Source organism: Prionailurus viverrinus, chromosome A1, assembly GCF_022837055.1.
Source record: "Prionailurus viverrinus isolate Anna chromosome A1, UM_Priviv_1.0, whole genome shotgun sequence".
In the NCBI taxonomy this organism is placed as follows: Eukaryota; Metazoa; Chordata; class Mammalia; order Carnivora; family Felidae; genus Prionailurus; species Prionailurus viverrinus.
The window spans coordinates 157,276,356-157,295,507 of NC_062561.1; the positions used below are offsets into that span (position 1 = coordinate 157,276,356).

General features: G+C 33.8%; 1 protein-coding gene across 3 annotated transcripts in view; it reads right to left on the reverse strand.

Annotated features, from left to right (window-relative positions):
* The window catches only part of KIAA0825 (KIAA0825 ortholog), a 385,582-nt gene that overhangs the window by 308,843 nt on the left and 57,587 nt on the right, over positions 1–19,152 (reverse strand). For all 3 annotated transcript variants that reach the window (XM_047877364.1, XM_047877370.1, XM_047877379.1), the window contains exons 4-5: positions 15,501–15,669; positions 11,860–12,529 (exon numbers count right to left, since the gene is read on the reverse strand). In XM_047877364.1, coding sequence (XP_047733320.1) covers positions 11,860–12,529; positions 15,501–15,669 — 839 coding nt within the window. The remainder of the gene's footprint in view (positions 1–11,859; positions 12,530–15,500; positions 15,670–19,152) is intronic.

The window sequence follows — 19,152 nt, forward strand, 5'->3', positions numbered from 1 at the left end:
ATTTTAATTTTTTTTACTTTTTCAGTTTTTAAAAATGTTATTGAACGGCTCATAGGCATATAAATCTTAAACTGTCCTATGACCTTCATGAGAAACCACTGAGTCATTTCATCTGTCATTCTTCATATTTGAATGTCATAATTAAAAGATGTAGCAAGTGAAAATATCCTTTCCATCTGTAGGAAAAACATACAGGTATTCTAAGCAGAGAGGGAGTAAATAACTGAGTGCAATTTAGTGGTTGCTAATTGTTGCTGTATGAATGCAAAAATATTACTACAACTAAATTGCATCCACTTTCTTTCTTATGGAATATACTTTCCATCTTTGTTGCCTTGTCTTTAGAACAAAGACCCAGAGGTCCTAGAACATTTAATGGTGAATCAATGGGTCAGAAAAACAGAGTCCATGTAGCAGAAAACATGTTTAACGTAAATAAATACAGGCATTTGTATAATATCAAACGTCTACCCATAACATACGCCCTTCTCTCATACACCTACACATTCAGTCATTTTCTCCAAGTTTTTAATGAAATAAATAATTTTCACAGATGACACAATCTCTAGTAGGGAGAACTTAAAATAAAAACACCATCAAAACCTCAGGGAAAAACATTCTAGCATCCGGCTTTTTGTTTATTTTCTTATGAGGCATTGAGACACAATGAGATGATTCTTCTAATCTTTGTTCTGTCTCAAAATTGATTTGTTAACCAGCCAGAATGGTTGATTTTCATCCAAAACACAAGAACTGAAAATGTTGCACTAATTTCAGCGTGGTGACGTGGCAAAGAGAACTCGAACAAACAAACAACTGTGGAAGCAACTTGCAAACATGATGCTAACTAATGGTTATTTATTAATCTAATAACTAATGTTATTTATTAATCTAAAGAGGATCTCAAACCTGGTAATAATTGTTTCAACTATTTCAGTAGCTTAGTTTCTTTTAGCTTAACTTTGGCAAAAAGCTTGAATATAAGCAGCTTAACTGCATCTCTAGGAATAAAATGAGTCTCCTTCTAGATACATTTTTTAAAAAATATTAAGTCAAAAATTACTTTCCTTTGCATGTGTTACTATGTAAAGTCTTGGGTAGTTCTTTTTCTTCCCAAATTTTTCCCAAAGAGAAAATCCAGTGATGGAACTTTGTACTCTATTACTTAGTTCTTTCCAAAATACAAATTTGTTTAATTTTACATGTAGAGAAATAAATATACACGTTGCAATTCCAGAAAGTTCAAAACAGAAGTCGGAATTGTGGTTAAAGTGGGAATTACTCTTCAAATTGTACATAAAAGGATTATTTATCTTACAAGGGAATTAAGAAAAAGACAGAAATACAGTAGTTAAGAGAATGAGCTTAGTTATAATTCAGAAAAGGCCTTCGATACCAGCTGAGGTATTTTCTGAAGTGGGACTTTGAACAAGCTATTTAACCTGTCCAAACTCTGTTTTTTATCTATAAAATACAGATAATAACCAACTTTTCAGAGATGTTGAGTAAATGGTATACCAGTATATACAATACTTAGCACAGTACATGATAAATTAAAAGCACTTAAAAAAATAGTCCATCATATAAATGACTTTATATATTTGTAAACCGATAACAAGGAAAAGTAAAAATGATCGAGGGGGAAATACTATTGAACATTAATGTTGCATTCATGTTGAGTACCATCCTTTGCAAAGTGTATACTTTAGTCAAGTATTTCCCACAAAACAGATCCTAAGTGATATGTGCCTTATCAAAACTCAAGAATCAAAATGGCTGGGAATGACTTTTAACACACAAAACACCATCTTAAATGGCTTGAAGAATTTGTCCTGTTCTGCCTGAATTCATAAAGTATGAAATAAAAATGAACAGTTCATTTTTACCATCACCCTAATGGACCACCTGTATACTTCTACTAGGTAGAGATCAACAGTACAGGAAGTAGACTGAATGGAGGGAGAAGGCCCTCCTGGCTCAGACAAAGGGAAGACAAGACTCCTTCTCTCAGCTGATGACATGGTCACGGTAACATATGAAGGTGCCATGTAACAAAACTGACTGGAGGAAAGGCTGTAGGATGGATCAATGATGCCAAAACTTCAAATCATCACTTTTGATGTTCTTTATGTGTAAAAAAAAAAAAAAAAAAAAAAAAAAAAAGAAAGAAAAAAAGAAAAAAAAGAAAGAAAGAAAGAAAGAAAAGAAAAGAAAAAGAGAAATAGAATTATTTATAGAAGTTCAACATGCGTAATTGTTTTACTATAATATGCCTCGTGAAATTCTTACCCACGGTCTTTTAGGACAAGCTCTTTCCTCTATGCTCTATAGGCTTAATTCTGAGGCTTTTATTTTGTACTTACACAAAGATTTGTATGGATACGGAGAGGTTTTTAGAGAAAAAGTATCGCCCATGCCTATGGGCTTGCAGAAATAAGCTGGTTCTTCCCCAGGAAAAAACACAAGTTATCATTAAATTCCTGCCTTGTCTGCTTTAAATACATGCCAGAGAAAAGGCATATGGATTTCTTTTTAATTGACAATACAGAATAATAATTGCATTTCCAGTCCTCGCCTGTGATCTTAATTTTCAATAATACGATTAAAAATGTTCCTGCAAAAATATAAATAAATAAAAATAGAAACTACATTAAAACAAAATTAAAACACTTGGTTGTGGGATCAGAAGGGAAACCCAAAAAATAATTACTAGGAAAAGCTTCAGATGTTAGCTGGAAGGGGAGACTCGACTTCTTGTTTTTGCTACTTGTTTTTGCTACTTGTTTTTGCTACTCCTCTCTTCACCCTCCCATCTTGATAAAAAAAAAAAAACGCAACCACAGGAGGTGGGCAGTTTTCATATAGTGATTTTCAAGTTTCACTTGGGGAAGAAAAATCATACAGATAAAGATCTAAAAGAAATTTTTCTACCTGCTTCTGTGACGAACAAAATCACATCTTTAGCCAGTTTACACATCTGTACTGTCAGTACAGAAAATAAATGTGACAGCTTCCAATGACAAACTGTAGGTATAAAATCTGGCTGTGGAATGATTTCCATGTCGCAGAGCCTGAGAAAGTGTAGTAGAGTTTAGATGTTCCCTAATATAACCTTTAAATTTTATCCATTAAGAAATTTGAAAAGGTTAAATGACTTATCTAAGGTCACAAAACAAAGGGGTGGGAGATTCAGGACCAGCACCCTTGACTCCCAGTAAGTACGCTTTTCATCTTCTGAGAGCCAAGGTATAACTGTAGACAAGGAATGCACCAGTATTTCATTAAACATGGCAATTACGATAAAGCAGTGGGGGAAAAAAACCTGAGCAACAATATCACTTTTTGGAATTTAACAATGCTACAAAACCTGGAACTACATTATGATTTTACAAGAATTTGTAATAATTTGAAAAAAGATCCTACTTTCTCTTATGAATTCTTTTTCCCCGTTACTATTTTCTATTATTTGGAATTTCAGCTTCTACTAGTGGGGGGGATAGAAAGCATAAATGTCATCAGAGTTAACAAAGCTCTTCCCTTCGGTCTTAGGAGCACATGACAGGGTGAAAGATGCGGTCCTTCATGGAGGCTTGGAACCTTCTGTAACAGTACTCATACAAATGCTTCTTTTTTGTACGCATTTTGTAGGCTGGCCTCCAGATGCTTCTTCATCTTTCCTGAATGATGGTCACCACTCAGCTAGTCAAAGCTACTTGAGGAGCAAGAGAGAAATTTGGGTAACTATAAGACTGGCCTACTTTCCAACTGTGATCTAAGCCTCCCCCAGTCAAAAATTCTACTTTTATTTTGTTTTCAAGGTCTTCTTTACTCTGAAGGATCTGTTTATCCCTTGAGAAATTCTGTTTTTCTCACTCTGTCTTCCTTAAATAAAACAGCAAGGGGCTGTGAATGGGAAGGGGCTTTAGATGCCACTTAGTTGCAAACTCACAACCACTGCAGATCTTTAGAAATCTTCCAAATATTCAAAGGCATGTATTGTAGTCTCTTAAGTCTTTCCTTCTCAAAGCTAACAATAACCTCAAAAAATTCAGAGTAAAGACGTATAAGGGACCAGAAAATTTATTCTATGATTAAAATCTTCTAATTGTATCATTTTATATAATACAGAGGATTTATATAATTGAAATTTACTACACATAAACAAATCCTCTTTTTCAAACATTGAGAAAAACAGCAGTAACTTTCCTTTAATCCAAATAAAAATATAATTTAAAAATTATGTATTATATATTATGTTTAAAAAACATAATTTTTAATGTTTATTTTTGAGAGAGAAAGAGACTGACAGAGTGCAAGCAGGAAACGGGCAGAGAGAGAGGGAGACATATAATCCTAAGCAGGCTCCAGGCTCTGAGGTGTCAGCACAGAGCCAACTTGGGGCTTGAACTCATCAACTATGAGATCATGACCTGAGCTGAAGTGGGATGCTTAATCAACTGAGCCACTCAGGCACCCTCAAATAAAATATAATTTTAAAAAGTAGAAGTAATTTGATCAGTTTACCACTCCAAATGTAGACATAAAAAATGTTACAATATAAGGATGACACTATTCTGAAATTTGGATGACACATGCACATGTGTAAATATGGACTTGACTTCCCAGGTAATAAGCAATCAGGTTACAGTCAAAATACAAAAGGTAAATTTCTAGCTTCAAGAAAGTTGTTTATTTTGACTTTAAATAAAAATTTAAAGCCTTATAAATTAAATGAAAAAACACTATATTACAAATTGTTATAAAATAATTGATAATTTTCTCCAAAAATTATTAGAGAAACTGTAAGAACACAAATCAGAATTATTGGCAAAGTCTGGGTTCTTAAATCATTCTTGAAACTTTGTAAAAGAGTATCTGCAAAAATTATATTACTCTTTTCTAGGATAGATCACCAAATCACAAAGATCCTACAATATTTATATTGACATTATTTCATCATTTTCTTCAAATTACAGAATATACAAGCCATATACTTCTAAATATATTATAATACTACACATACTCTCAAAGAAATAAAAATTATAAAACCATAAGAAAGGTTACCATACAATGCCAAGATGTGCAATTCAAGTCAAGGGATTAGCTTATACAAAATAAAATTCAGTGTCTGCCAGGTACTTTATCGTTGTTGAATCAATACCCAGCTGCGGTTGCAGGTGGAAGTCACTCTGGGGTGTGCAAGTAAACACCCACCACCACCAGAAGGGCCAGCTGGTAAAATAAAATAAAATAGAATAAAAAGTGCCTCTAGTCAGTTTCTGAATTAATATGCACAAGCAAATTATGAGTCAGTTATGAATCACTGTCAACAAAAAAAAGCAAAAAATTTGAGAGTACAACACAGAAATGTTAAAATCAAAAAGAAAACATGAAAGCGTCTGGAAAATCATTTTTATGCTAATTATCATGTTCCTTGTACAGTTTTTGCCATGGAATTTAGCAGTATATCAAAATAATATACCAAATAACTGCAAACAATGAAATTCCCTTTCTGTGGATTATTAGAAAATAATAATGTATGGCCTTGGAAAAGATTTACCTTTATAAATCTCAGTTTTCTCATATTTAAAATATGAATATTATGAAGGGTTGTTCAAAGACTAATGAATTCACATGTGTAAAGCCTTATACACAATAAAAAGCTGTAACTTTTTTTGATATTCAAGTAATGTTATCTCTACTTATTTTTGATACCCAAGCAATGCTATCTCTCTATCTCTATATTATAAATAGAGATGAAAATACACATATGTTTATATGTATGTGTAAATAAATAATTTATAGACCATTCAGGGAAAAAACCAGTCCTCAATCCACCTAAAGAATCAAAGGCAATTAAGGATTCAATAGGTTCAAATTGCTCATCAAGAACATGGTAGTATATACATAAAGAAGGAGCAGCACTCCCAAACTCAACTAACAAGGTCAAACATTACACTGACACCAAAGTCAGATAAGGATACTACATGAAAGCAAAACTACAGACCAGTATTCCTGATGAATATAGATGCAAAAATTCTAAACAAAATATTAGCAAACCGAATTCAACTCCACATTAAAAGAATTATATACCAAGATCAAGTTGGATTTATCCTTGGGGTACAAGGATGGTTTAACTATGTAAATTAATCAATGTGAAACACCACATTTAAAAAATAAAAATCATATGATATTCTCTATAGATGTAGAAAGGCATTTGACAAAATACACATCCTTTCAAATTCTATACCCTATACCTATACCCAAATTCTATTCCCTCTATACCCAATTCTCAGTGAATTTGCTTATCAAGAACATGGTAGTATATACATAAAGATTGAAACATCTTCCTCTAAGATCAGGAATAAGACAAGGGTGCCCATTCTCACCATTCCTATTCAACATAATACTAGAAGTCCTAGCCAGGACAATCAGGCAAGATAAAGAAATAAAATGCATTCAAATCAGGGGGGGAAAAAAGAGTGAAATTGTCTTTGTTTGCACATGATATAATCTTACATAGAAAATTCTAAAGACTCCACTAAAAAATTGTTAGAATTAATCAACAAACTCAGTAGTTTCAGGGTATAAAATCACACTTGATCTTAGCCAAAAGGCCGAGAAGCGATTAGGGTATAAAATCAACAAAGAGAAACTAGTTGTATTTATTTTTTTTTAATGTTTATTTTTGAGAGAGAGAACATGTGCAAGTGGGGGAAGGGCAGAGAGAGAAAGAGAGAGAGAAAGAGAGAGAGAGAGAAGGAGAAACAGAAAGGGTCCCATGCAGATTCCATGCTGTCAGTGCAGAGCCCAACACGGGGTTTGAACCCATGAACTGTGAGATCATGACCTGAACCAAAACCAAGTTGCCGAACCGACTAAGCCCACCAAGGTGCCCCCAGAAATCAGTTGCGTTTCCATATACTAACAATGAAGTATCTGAAAAAATAAACAATCCCATTCACAGCAGCACCAAAAAAAATGAAGTATTTAGGAATACATTAAACGAAGAAAGTTGAAGATCTGTATACTGAAAAAATAAGACTTTGAGGAAAGAAATCGAAGAAGATATAAAGAAATGGAAAAATACTGGATTTCGTGGATTGAAAGAATTAAAACTGTTAAAAATCCATACTATCCAAAGCCATCTATAGATTCAATTCTCTATCAGAATTTCAATGCAGGGGCACCTGGCTGGCTCAGTCAGTGGAGTGCACAACTCTTGGTCTTGGGATTGTGAATTCAAGATCCACAACAGAGGTAGAGGTTACTTAGAAAAAAAAAATTAAAAAATTTTCAATGTGGAAAAAAAAAATAATCCTAAAATTTGTATGGAACTACAAAGACCTCAAATAGCCAAACCAATCCTGAGAAAGAAGAACAGTCAGAGGCATCACATTCCTGATTCAAGATATACTGCAAACTCATAAATCAAAACAGAATGGTATTGGCACAAAACAGACACAGACCCAAAGGAACAGAATCAAGACCCCTGAAATAAACCCTCAGGTATATGGTCAATTAAGATTTGAAAAGGGAACCAAGAATACTCAATTAGGAAAGGATTAAATAAATGGTGCTGGGAAAACTGGATAATCACACGAAATTGGACCCTATCTTACAACACTCATAAAAATTAATGCATAGTGGATTTAAATATAAACCCGAAACTGTAAAACTCCTAGAAGAAAGCAGTTTTTTTCCTTTGCTCCTTGACACTGGTCTTGGCAATGATTCTTTGGATGTGATACCACAAGCACAAGCAACAAAAGCAAAAATAGCATGGGACTACACCAAACTAAAAAGCTTCTCCACAGCAAAATAAATAATCTACAAAATGAAAAAGCAACCTATAGTAGGGAGAAAATATTTGCAAACCATCTAATAGTGGATTAATATCCAAAATATATAAAGAACTCATACAACTCAATAACAACAAAATTTTAGAAAGGCCAATGGACCTGAATAGACATTTTTCCAAAGAAGATATACAAAATGGCCAACAGCTACATAAAAAGATGGTCAACATCAGTAATCAGCAGAAAATTCAAATAAAAACCACAATGAGATATAACCTCACAACTGTTAGACTGGTTATCATCAAAACAAGACAAGTATTGATGAGACTATGAAGAAAAGGAAACCTGTGTGCACTGTTCGTGGGAATATAAACTGGTATCTTCACCGTGAAAAAAAGGACGGGGTTCTTCAAAAAATAAAAGAAAACAAAAGAAAACAAAAAAGAACTACCAACAGCAATCTCACTTCTGGGTATATATCCAAAGGAAATGAAAAGAGGATATTGAAGACATATCTGTACTCCCATATTCATTACAGCATTAACCATAATAGTCAAGATATGGAAACAACCCAAGTGTCCCTATATGGAGATACACACACACACACACACCCCACAAATATATGATGGAATATTATTCAGCCATGAAAAAGAAAGGAAATCCTGAAATTTGCAACAACATAGATGGAACTTGAAGGCATTAAGCTAAGTGAAATGTCTGACAGAGAAAAGACAACTATTGTATAGCTACATTTATATGTGAAATAAAAAAAAAACCTGAATTCATAGAAACAGTATTATGGTGGTTAGCAGGGGCTGGGGAATGGGGGAAATGGCAAAATGTTGATCAAAGGGTACAAATTTCTAGTTAGAGTAATCATTTCTGAGGCTCTAATGTACAACACTGTGAATATACTTAATAATAGTGTATTAAGTCGTTGAAAGTTGTTAAGAGAGTAAATCTTAAATGTTCTCACCACCAGAAAGTAATGGTAATTATGTGACATGATGGAGATATTAGCTAATGCTGTGGTGGTAACTAACAAAATACATAAGTGTATCCAATCACACACTGTAAATTTTAAACTTACACAATGTTATATGTCAATTATATCTCAATAAAGCTGGAAGAAAAAAGAATGGTGTACATACAACGCCTGCTTAAGATAGATCAATAGGTTACAAAATAGGAATTATAAGAAAAATACTTTCAAATTAGTGTTATATAGTCATCAGATGAGAAGAGGGTGAGATGGTTTAGAAAAAGTAAAACAATGGCTGCACTAAAGTAGAGTTAGCAATATGGAGAATTCAGAGCAGAGTGTTTTTTTTTTTTAACAGAATGAGCTATTTCTATCTCGTTCTTTCAGGCAGTGGAGCACAGTGACATAGCAGAGGATCTGCAGTTAGACAGTTTGAGTCCTGGCTTCCTTCTGTAATCTTGACCAAATTAATTATCTCTATGCCTTAGTTTCCTCACTGTGTAATAGAGATAACAATGGCACCTACCTTGTTGGTTGGTTAGGATTAAATGAGATAATCACATCAATGTTTGGTGCAATAAATGTTAGCTATTGTTATCTTAGGGAAAATCTTTTCTATAGTTTCAGGCAAAATAAGTCTTGGTGAGCATAAAGATACAGATATACATTAAGATATATAGATATCTTATATCTTATAGATATATATAATGATAGATATCTATACCTATATCTATCTATCTATCTATCTATCTATCTATCTATCTATCTATCTAGGGGTGCCTGGGTGGGTCTGTGAGTTGAGCGTCTGACTTGGACTCACATCATAATGTTGCAATTCATGGGTTTGAGCCCCATGTCAGGCTTGCTGGTGTCAGTCTGTCAACGCAGAGCCCACTTCAGATGCTCTGTCCCCCTCCTCTCTCTGCCCCTCCTCAACTTGCTCTCTCTCTCAAAAAATAAAACATAAAAAAAATTATTGAAGACCCTCAAGAGTTCTTAAAAACATAAAGATAATACAATGTACAACCCGTTCAAGTCAATGTAGACTTTATTCTAATAGGGCTATAAGTTATTGTAATTGTATTAATATTTATAAAGAATGTTTATCATTACGTTATTTCACTTATCTCAAAGTATATTTCCTTGATAAATAAAATTTGGTCATTGGGTCAGATATTAATAGCAAATATGGTTGATCCATTAAGAATTAGTTTAGCAGTTCTTATACTACATTAGAAGCAGTTACTCATTTTGTTTTCTTCCCCTAGTGGGTCTAGCTCAGAACCTTAAACATGGAAGCTGCTATATTCCTTGCCAATGTTAAATGCTCAATAAAGCTGCACCAAATTGATTTTCAGGTAGTCCACCTGAACAGTGTTGTCTGAAATCTCTTTTGCAAGCGACAAAGCACTATACACCTTAAAATAAGGTCCAATCGCATGATGGTTAAGTACACGGGTCTTGGAGACATGAAGACCAACATATGAATTCTGACTCTGTACAACATGGCCCAGAGCAAGTTAATGTTTCTAAGCTTCTTTCTCTGTTTATGAAATTGAGATAATAAGAAAAAGAATGCATGTGGCACAGTGCCTGGCATATGGAAAGTATTAATTTAACAAGTGATTTACACCAACGGTTAGATAAAGGAGCTTGAGAAAGATCAGTGCACCTAGACTTGCAGAAAATGTTTCAAATTTTGGTGTTAAAGCCTACACACATAGTTTTCTCTCACGAATGAGAAAACACCTCAATATCAGCCCTAAAGACTCCATAGCAACTTACACATATTTTCAACCATATGGATCTTTTCTTCTGTTATAAACTATATTTAGCATATATAAAACTTTCATGTTTTAAACACTTTACAAGTAAGCAGGAATTCTTTTAGAGAATATAAAAATTTTTAGAAAATAAGTACACTCATGAAATGCATTTAAAATTTATGTAACAATTAAAATGAAAATCTATTTGCTTTGAGCAAAACTGTAATGTTCCTAAATTAGCTGACTTTGCATTCTGCCATAACCTAAAGTTGGCTGATGCATGTCTGTTCTGTGATATGATATAGCTTCCAGAGGAAAATAAAAAAATATAAGATAAAACATTAAACTACTTGAAAATTCATATATCACAGTATTTTGGTATTCTGGCATTTTATTAAGGAAGGTATGTAAAAATATGGTGAGCTATGGAAATTTTTAAAAGTGATCATAAATTCAAAGACAGCAATTCACCAAATAACAATTTTCAAATGCTTAAAAACTATAGTTTATGTACCTATTTAGAAATATACCTCAGAATTTTTACATAAAAGCATGACTAATAATTTTAAAAAATAATATTTTTATCGTGATTTTTCTCCACTAGTGGGAAATTAAAATGGTGACAGAAAAGTTTATTATATCACAATAATTTCTTTTTTCCTTTACCTTTTATATAAAATTAGGAATTTTCAAATCACCTTTTCTTTATGGATATTCTTATAGAAATGATACTAGAGGAACTTTTAAAATGTTATGCCTCTGTGACCAATTATAATATAGACTTTTATAGTTACCATTTCACAATAGCTCTTTATTGGAATTGACTAAAAGAATACAATTCTAAACGTCCAATTTTAGTTCATGTGAATTTCAACAAATCTTTAACAATTCTCTTTACCTAATGTGTTTCAGGTTGGGAAGATACAATGGGTTAAGAATTATACTTTTCTGTTACATATATGAGAATATTGATTCATATATATATATATATATATATATATATATATATATATATAAACAGTTTCACCCAGTAATTTATGCAATCAAAAAAACCAAAACTCTTACTGGCAACATTTTTGACTTACATTTTCAATATCTTTAACAATTTAAAGAACAGGAAGAAAAGCACGTCTAGGACTATACCTACAGAAAAAGAAATGCAGAAGAGAAATGTGCACTGAAAAATTTCATAATATTTATTTTCTGATTTAGTTTTAAGTTTGCAGTAAGTTTCACCAAATAGAAAAATGTTAGAAAATTAAAGGTATCAAAAGGCTTAAGTCAAACCGAACAAATTTAAAAAATCACTAACCCAAAGCATGCACTGATCCTCTATGCCTGCTGGAGCTCTTGCTTGTTTTAATCACACGGATAGCACTTTCTTTGAACTGCAGCTCACAAAAATTTTCAAGAAACTTTGCCATTTCTTCTGCAACAGTATCCAGGTAAGTTTCTTTAATGAATTTCAAAGTTGAGGTGGGAGCTAAAATTTCGTGTAGTGTGTTAAAATCTTCTTTTATCATTGAGTATAACCTAAGCATAGTACTTTGGTATCCATGAGCCATTATGTCTAAATTCAATTCTCTGCTATAAGCAGGAAAACAGTTCTGCAGGAGCTCAGCCAACAGTTTATTCTGTATGCTTTGGTACTTGATTATAACTTCTGATTCTGGATAAAGAAACAACAGTTGTTGTATGCACTGCTTTTTCAACCAACTTTTGTGCTGTGAATTGATGATTTCATTATGGGTTTGTAATTTGTTCACTAAGAAGCGTCGAAGATGTAGTCTTATGTTATCCCAGATAGACTGTACATCCATGGAGGAATCATCTTCCACAGAATGAAGAGAAGTCCGAGAGAGGAAATGGAAAGATGCTCCACTTAGAGTTGCCGGGAACGAAACGCTGCTCTGGCAGGAGAGATCCCAAAGTAAATCCAGTATCACTTCTTCTTGATTTAGTTCACTCTTCAACGAATCTTGCTAATAAAAGTAAATTATAACATGAGAAATGTGATTAGCTGTAAGAGTCACACAATTTCATACTAATTCATTTCAATTTAGAATCAATACTCAAATGGTCTTCAAGATTTTTTTTGTTGTTGTTTTTTGTGTTTTTTGCATTTGGAATTTAATCAATTCAGGTATTTTAGAAGGTTAGCTTTATGATCCGTTAAATTATGCATGCTCAGGTGATGATCTATATTTTCAGTTAGCCTTCCAAACATAATATAGTTTTCAGCCCTCATTGTTATCTATCCCCAATATAATCTGAGCTGCAGCTTGAAAATTCTAAATAAAAACCTATAGCAAAACGTTGATTGAAATGTATTCCTCTGACAAAATAAACTCAAGATTATGTCCCTAAGTGATTCCTGGTAGAAAATTTTCATGCCTGAATAAGCATATCTATTATTATAGAACCCCAAATGAACATACAAAATGGAGACCTTTAAATATAGTCTGTGCCCAGAGGTTACTAATACCTGCCATCCTGAGAAATAAAATATAATATAAAGACATTAACTTTCATTTAAGTCCCTTTTCGAGAGCCATGTTAAGAAATATTTTACTTTGGAAATTAATCTGAGAATATTTCAGTTCTCTCCAAAAAGAGAAGTAACTCAATATGGGGAAAAATACTCTCAGAATCATTCCCCAAAAGATGATACAAAATTATTCCTTTATGCCTTCTGTGTTGCCAGAAAACAATGATAGGTATAATTATGAATAGTAAAGGAATAAAAAGTTACTTTCTTTTTAGACCTTGTATTACATGCTCACATTCTCCTTCCATGCTGAATTTCCTAATTTTGTCTCTTTCAGGTAGCACTGAAATTAGTTTATATTCTCTGAGTAGTAACAAGCTGATTCTAAGAAAACTGGAAGCAAAATTCAAGTGGCATTAAATAAGGCTGGCTTTGAAATTTCCTATTGACAAAGATACCACAGGTATTATGTATGATTCAGAATTATGCAGAAGTCATGCGAATTCCAGGAATTTGCTCTGAAGCCATTCTAAGCAGTGCTCTATCCAATTTAATGTTCCATATGTAATATAGATAGATAGAGAGAGAGAGAGAGAGAGAGAGAGAGAGAGAGAGAGAGATGGTATTTTATTATATAAAAAGCACTTATCTATCATGTCTTTGGCTTATTCACAATAAAAATTCTGTGATACAGATATTTAGAAACCCAGTTTGCAGATAAGGACACTAACATGCAACATGTTTAAGGTAATTTCCAAATGTCACACACAGTAAAGCACAAGACCAAGAATGAATCCGTGGCTTCATTCTCCCTATCTATGTTCTTTCTACTACACTCCAGAGAGCCACAAAGTGCACTCATCTTTCTGAAGCTTCTCTCTCTCTCTCATCCCTCTCTATTTAGTGCTTTTGATACTTCTAGAAAAAAATGGTAAATTCTATGAAACAAACAAGTCATGTTAGTGCCTCTATCTTGGGTTTCTTTTAATCAGTCTAAATCTGTAAATATTTGATCAAACAATATTTAAAGAATAATAGGTTCAGGACACGTGTATAGTATGACTACTTAAGTTTGAGAATAACTTCAGTATAATTGTCATAATGAGAACCTCTGTTTCTTATTTAAGTACTTAGATAATAAATTAAAAAATGTCTATTAAAAAAAAGAAAGCTATGAAAAATGGCTGTTAAGATTGACAGCTTTAGCATGTAAAAACTTTATAATAAGGTCGTTTCAACCAGAATCTGTTTAATAATGTGGTTCTTTCCTCAAAATAACACGATCAATTATGTAAAAAAAAAAAAAAAAAACCTAGGTCTGGAACAACCCTATCAGTTTAATGAATTTGAGCAAAACTAAAGCGGCCTTTGCCCTGCAGTGAATACAGAATGACTTATGTGTGACAGATTAAAAGATAATTAAAAGCTTTTGCTTTTAATTAAATGAGAAAGCATTATTACATCAATATTAATGAAATTCAATACACATGGCTCTTAATAGAAATTAAAGGAATAACTATGTCCATATTTATTCTTCAAGCCTGCACCTTCAAGAGATAATGGGTGAGGGGATTTTCTTAAAAGAATAGGCTTCAGGGCACATAGTCTTCCTTTCTCTTCCTCCTATTACTTTGTAAACATTAAAGAGACATCTGCAATAATAACAATAGCCAAAAACTTTTCATCTGATTCTGTCATCCTAAGCCATCTACAACCTCAAGATATTTTCCACATCTGCCTTAGTCAATGTTTGATGTTTAGACGAAAACAGTGCCTTTTTCCCCCTAAAGAAAATTAAAACCATAGCCACAGACATACTGCTTTCTAACAATCATGCTGTTTCTTTGGGAAACTGTTGTTGCAAGCTACTCCTTGTAGATATAGGGGTAATAAAGTAAGTGTTCTTACTCCATGGCTACAAACACATCCTAACATAGTGAGTGGTCAGTATCAAAGAATGACCAATGTAGTATTTCCCCATCAATTAACAGTGGTCTTGTAGAAATTACTGCCTTGCTTGAAAAAACTGGGTATGCCTGCAGTTTGGGAATACACAGAATGATAGACAAGGCAACTTAAAAGATACAATCAACGGTGATCTCATTATGCTTAATAATAAGCACAGAGAAGATGAGTGGTTGTGAAGGACATAAAACATAATAAATATGAACTTTTCTGGTAGACAAATGTGTGGTACGTATCTACACATTTTGGAATTACAATGTTTAATCTCCATTTATATAAAACTTCATTCTATTGATACAAATCATTGTAAAAGGTAAAAAACAAACAGCTCACTGTACTCCACTGGGGATACAGAAACCAAACAAAACCCCAACCCCTAGATATGGTAGGATAACAAGGTCACTAAAATATTTACATATAAGAAACTGAATGAATTATATTCCTGTTCACCCACCCACCTCACTATAAAACAAAGGATTTTTTTTTTTTTGTTTTTTTACCAGTGTTGTGAGGAATTTTATCAAATCTCCATGGGGAATGGAAGGTGACTTGGATGAATTATAATTGTAGTTATCTAGCCACTCAAAACAGTCAGTTGTCGTTTGCAGCTGCACATCTGGACACTGCTTGTTAACTTCAGATTGTATTTCTTTAATGCAATGTTCTATGCTATAAAAAAGAAAAGAAAAGATTATTTTGGTAGGAAACAAGTAATGGCTCCATGTCATAATATCACAGGACCTGAGACGTTTATACGTGGTACCTGGTTGAACATGGTTTACAAAATTATAAAGCATTCTTACGATAGGAAACAATAACAAAGAGACTACATATTTTCATTCATAATTGAAAACTGAATGCTCAGATTTTCTGGCAATTTCCTATCACACACAGTGGAGGAAATACAAGATATAAGATATCTAGATACTCGGAGATGAATCAGAAATCATTCTGTGTTAAAACAAAAATCAAGCATGGCTACAATGAAATGATGGTCCTCTTGATAAGCAGTAGATGGAATGCAGAGATAAGATACTCATGTTGACTAATGATCATAAACATAGTCTACTAATAGGTGAATGACTATACAAATTATGGAAAACTTCAATCAATGGGATATTAAAATGTCACAAAGCAATTACAAAAACCTTGTAATTTTAAAAGTTGTAAAACATAGATACATGCTGTATACACACTGTTATTACAGCCAACTATCTTTTCCTGCCCTGGAACTCCACTCCAAAAAACGAAAACAAAAACATACTAAACACTGTCTTTAAAAAAAAAAAAAAAAAAAGACTGGAAGGAAATGAAACAAAACAAATGGTTAATAGCAATTATCTTTGGGTAATGAAATTGATCTTTTACATTTTACTTTTCTATAATTTTCTAAAGTTTTAGAAAGTATATAATGCTCATTTACCAAAAAATAAACTAAAAACAGAAAAACTTGTCCAAATGAATCTTTCAATACATATCTGCTTTAAAAATAATATACAGAGTACCCTTAGTTCTAAAACTAAATGGATATACTATGTTATTTTAATTTTCATATAAAATCTGTGGATTCATGATTATAAATCTTCGTGGTATAAACTGATGACCTTAAGCAGAATGTCATCTGTGGAGCCACATGGATATGACATATTACTACCACCTGATGGCAGCATATCTAAACTGCAAGAAAGCTTATTAACAGAAAAATTCTTTTGAAGCTGACCGCCCTCACCCAAAATTGACAGCTATGCATTTGCCTCTTAATAGTATTAAGAAAGATCTGTTACTAAAAAGGTTATTACTGTTTTGAAAATATCATTGCTATTAATTATAGATACCATGCGACAAAATTATTTAAGCTTCGGAAACCAAACTGATTATTAAAACTGATGTCATATGAATGGCTCTTCAAAAATCATCAGGTGTGGGTTGCCTATAAAACACACTGTCAATTTAAGGAAGGCTTTTCAGGAGACTTCTGAGCATGAGTGAATTCAAACTGAATTACCATGAAACAAATAACATTCTGAGACTCAAAGAGCTTTTTCATGAAAACAAGTAAAAGAATGCCTCCTTAGGCCACAGGCCATGCAATTTCCTGATGGGACAATTCTATTCAGGAATACCAGTTCTAAGTCAGCCTTAATATTGGCAGATATGTTTTTAACTTATGTAAGCACATCTATGGATGAGAAACATGATACCTGAAGCATACACCTTAACTCTAGGGACCCTTTAACAAAGGTTTTTATTATAGCATCCTCATGTGTCTCATTCAATGAAACCTAATAGATGATAGCAAAGTGAATTGGAAAGGCTCAGTGCTGAGTCTGCCTAAATCTGTTTCAATCAAGACTCAGCTTTTAGGCTAATCTCTAACATCTGAATCTGGGTAGAGGCCAATAACCACAATCTATATATAGGGTAAAGCCTTCTGAAGGCTAGATATTTTAGTAATTTGTCCAAACACTGATAAAGGGACTGAGCAGTTAGTTGCATTTCAGACCACCTCCCTCACTGATACAAACTAAGACAGCTGAGCTGGCTTTTAAAATCACAGATTTTTGGGGTGCCTGAGTGGCTTATTCGGTTAAGTGTCTGACTCTTCAGCTCAGGTTTTGGTCTCATGCTCCATGAGAATGAGCCCCAACTCAGGCTCCTCACTGTTGGGATTCTCTTTCTCCCTCTCCCCCACCCACACTCTTGATCTCTCTCTCAAAATAAATAAAAAGTTTTTGTCATAAAATTTTTTTAAATATTTAAATATTTAAATATTTAAATATTTATTTATTTATTTTATTTATTTATTTTTTATGAAACTTATTGTCACATTGGTTTCCATACAACACCCAGTGCTCATCCCAAAAAATGCCCTCTTCAATACCCATCACCCATCCTCCCCTCCCTCCCACCCCCCATCAACCCTCAGTTTGTTCTCAGTTTTTAACAGTCTCTTATGCTTTGGCTCTCTCTCCCACTCTAACCTCTTTTTTTTTTTGTTTTTTTCCTTCCCTTCCCCCATGGGTTTCTGTTAAGTTTCTCAGGATCCACATAAGAGTGAAAACAAATGGTATCTGTCTTTCTCTGTATGGCTTATTTCACTTAGCATCACACTCTCCAGTTCCATCCACGTTGCTACAAAGGGCCATATTTCATTCTTTCTCATTGCCACGTAGTACTCCATTGTGTATATAAACCACAATTTCTTTATCCATTCATCAGTTGATGGACACTTAGGCTCTTTCCACAATTTGGCTATTATTGAGAGTGCTGCTATAAACATTGGGGTACAAGTGCCTCTATGCATCAGCACTCCTGTATCCGTTGGGTAAATTCCTAGCAGTGCTACGGCTGGGTCATAGGGTAGGTCTATTTTTCATTTTTTGAGGAACCTCCACACTGTTTTCCAGAGTGGCTGCACCAGTTTGCATTCCCGCCAACAGTGCAAGAGGGTTCCCGTTTCTCCACATCCTCGCCAGCATCTATAGTCTCCTGATTTGTTCGTTTTGGCCACTCTGGTGTGAGGTGATATCTGAGTGTGGTTTTGATTTGTATCTCCCTGATGAGGAGCGACGTGGAGCATCTTTTCATGTGCCTGTTGGCCATCCAGATGTCTTCTTTAGAGAAGTGTCTATTCATGTTTTCTGCCCATTTCTTCACTGGATTATTTGTTTTTCGGGTGTGGAGTTTGGTGACCTGTTTACAGATTTTGGATACTAGCCCTTTGTCTGATATATCATTTGCAAATATCTTTTCCCATTCCGTTGGTTGCCTTTTAGTTTTGTTGATTGTTTCCTTTGCTGTGTCACAAAATTTTCAATGTCAGAACTTCTGATTTTGTTTTTAGTTGGCTAAACATCTTGTCATTCTGCCATTCACCACTGTCTAAACATCTTGCTTTAAAAAAACAAAACAGGGGCGCCTGGGTGGCGCAGTCGGTTAAGCATCCGACTTCAGCCAGGTCACGATCTCGCGGTCCGTGAGTTCGAGCCCCGCATCAGGCTCTGGGCTGATGGCTCAGAGCCTGGAGCCTGTTTCCGATTCTGTGTCTCCCTCTCTCTCTGCCCCTCCCCCGTTCATGCTCTGTCTCTCTCTGTCCCAAAAATAAATAAACGTTGACAAAAAAAATTAAAACCCCACAAAACAATAGTTGGA